This window comes from Spinacia oleracea, chromosome 5 (genome assembly GCF_020520425.1).
Source record: "Spinacia oleracea cultivar Varoflay chromosome 5, BTI_SOV_V1, whole genome shotgun sequence".
Lineage (NCBI taxonomy): Eukaryota > Viridiplantae > Streptophyta > Magnoliopsida > Caryophyllales > Amaranthaceae > Spinacia > Spinacia oleracea.
In genome coordinates, this window is record NC_079491.1 from 24624999 (window position 1) to 24626985 (window position 1987).

The 1987-nt window shown below is 39.1% G+C and overlaps 1 protein-coding gene across 1 annotated transcript; it reads right to left on the reverse strand.

Moving 5' to 3' along the window:
• Nucleotides 1-902: 902 nt before the first annotated feature.
• Nucleotides 903-1622, reverse strand: LOC130460624 (uncharacterized). The gene is made up of 3 exons (XM_056827947.1): nucleotides 1396-1622; nucleotides 1223-1285; nucleotides 903-999 (listed from the first exon to the last, which is right to left on the reverse strand). Exons 1-3 carry the CDS (start codon nucleotides 1568-1570, stop codon nucleotides 986-988), a joined length of 252 nt encoding a protein of 83 aa, XP_056683925.1. The 5' UTR covers nucleotides 1571-1622; the 3' UTR covers nucleotides 903-985.
• Between the last annotated feature and the right edge of the window lie 365 nt (nucleotides 1623-1987).

The following is a 1987-nucleotide window of genomic DNA, read 5'->3' on the forward strand; positions in this document are numbered from 1 at the left end:
AAATAGATCTGACAGAAATTTAGGGTATAAAAGGTGTTGACTGGACATCATTAACCTTAAATCCATGGTAACAAGCATCAAGGACATGATCCAGCCTGCCGGTCAACAACTCAATAAGGCCTTCAGTTTACTACACTGTCGTCATTCCATTTGTTTACAGACATAACATTATAAAAGAACATTAATTCAGAAAGCCATGAGATGACAGCCAGGAATACAAGACACGTGATGGAAATTGGAAAGCAGTATATGTATATACAAGCAAAAAAATGCATCAACCTATTTTCTGAAATTAAACAATTAGTAGAATACCTCTGTAATTCCACATTGAGCATGGCTGTGATCCTGAAATAAACCATACTGATCATGACTTCATATAACTCAGCTTTAGATGCTGCAGGACTTGGATATATAGCTGCAAAATAAAACCATTTGTCTTAAAGATCCTACACTTTGGTTGCTTTGTGCTTTTGATTCAAATAGCTCCCAAGCCAAATGCAAAACTCATATATAAAAAGGTGGGAACTGGAAATCGGGACTTGTGTCTGAAAATGTTAAAAAAAAATTCAACAAGCAAGCGTCTTAGGAAAAATAGAACGAGGGCAGCTGTTGTTGAAACTAACCTTAACGGAGTTCACACAACAAACTGTGATATAATTACTCTATGTTAATCATAACAATGCAAAACTAGAGCTGAGTACAGAAAACATGAGACAACGACATCTGGGCAACTGCAAGGTACATAGCAAGACAAAAGGAAAAAAAACAAGCTGAACACAAGACCATCAGGTAGAAAAAAGATTGAACAACTGATGAGATGTGACTAACAACAATAGAAAATGACGAATAAGGAAGTTAAAAGTAGTTGGTTGGGAATGTCGAGTCAATTGAAGTTTGAGCACCTGAATTTGCAACTGTAGGGTCAAGTCCAAGGGCAGCAGGGACTTCCATGGCTGCTCTGAAGTTCTGAACACTGAGTGCAGTGTTAAATATGGCAATCTGACAATTACCGGAAAATGGTTAAGAAATGAAAAACTGAGGAATAAGAGACAGTGTTAAACATAGCAATCTGACAATTACCGGAAAAATGGTTAAGCAATGGGAAACTGAGGTACGAGAAACTCAGGAAGTAATAAAAATAAGACAGCAGACCAAAGAAAATATGCCAATACCGGCCTTCGTTATGTTTCATATGTGATGAGAAGTGTGGTTGGAGCAATACCGTTGACAACTGCAGCCAGCTTCCAAGCAAGATTTTGAGCATCCTGAATCCCAGTATTCATGCCTACACATAGCATGAAAAAGTAGTACATTACTACAAGGCACAGTTGCGATACATAAATGTGCCTCACATCTCAACTCAAGAAACTAGTAAATTAGTAGATTTGCTCATACCAAATCCACCGGCTGGAGGAAAACGATGAGCGGCATCACCAGCTAGAAAAACTTGGTTTTCAAAGGACAAAAACTTCTCAGCAACTTCAGCATGCATTACCCAAGGCTTAATATCGAGTATAGATATATCTTCAAGCTCATGACCAACCAATTTAAAAATCAAATCCTCACACATCTGGTGGGGGAAAACATCCAAAACATCCAAACCATAAATATCAAACCCTAATTTGTAAATTCATCCAATATTAGAACATTAGCCTAAATTCTCTGCATAATCAACTCATTATGCTCAACTAATTGAAGAGAAACTGAATTTTAAGACCAAGCAAAACAAGAATCAATTATAAACTAACCTTGATATAGTGCGTCACTGTGTTAAACAGAGTCAACCGAGATAGGCAAGACGACGGTCGGCGGCGACTGTTATGGAAGAGGAGGCGAGGAAGGTGGTGGTGGTGGTGGAGCCGCGCGGTGAAGAGGAGGTGAGGAGCGGTGAGGAGCGTGCGGTGAGGAGCGGTGGAAGGTTCTTGCTTCGAATACAGATTTGGGGATTGTGTGTTATCTCTTTGGCGGTGTGTTTCAGTTGATTTAA

Coding starts and splice junctions, on each gene's coding strand:
- LOC130460624 (XM_056827947.1), bottom strand. CDS start 1,570: ATGTGTGAGGATTTGATTTTTAAATTGGTTGGTCATGAGCTTGAAGAT. Junction 1,286..1,395: donor TCCTCCAGCCGGTGGATTTG/GTATGAGCAAAT, acceptor TGCTATGTGTAG/GCATGAATACTGGGATTCAG.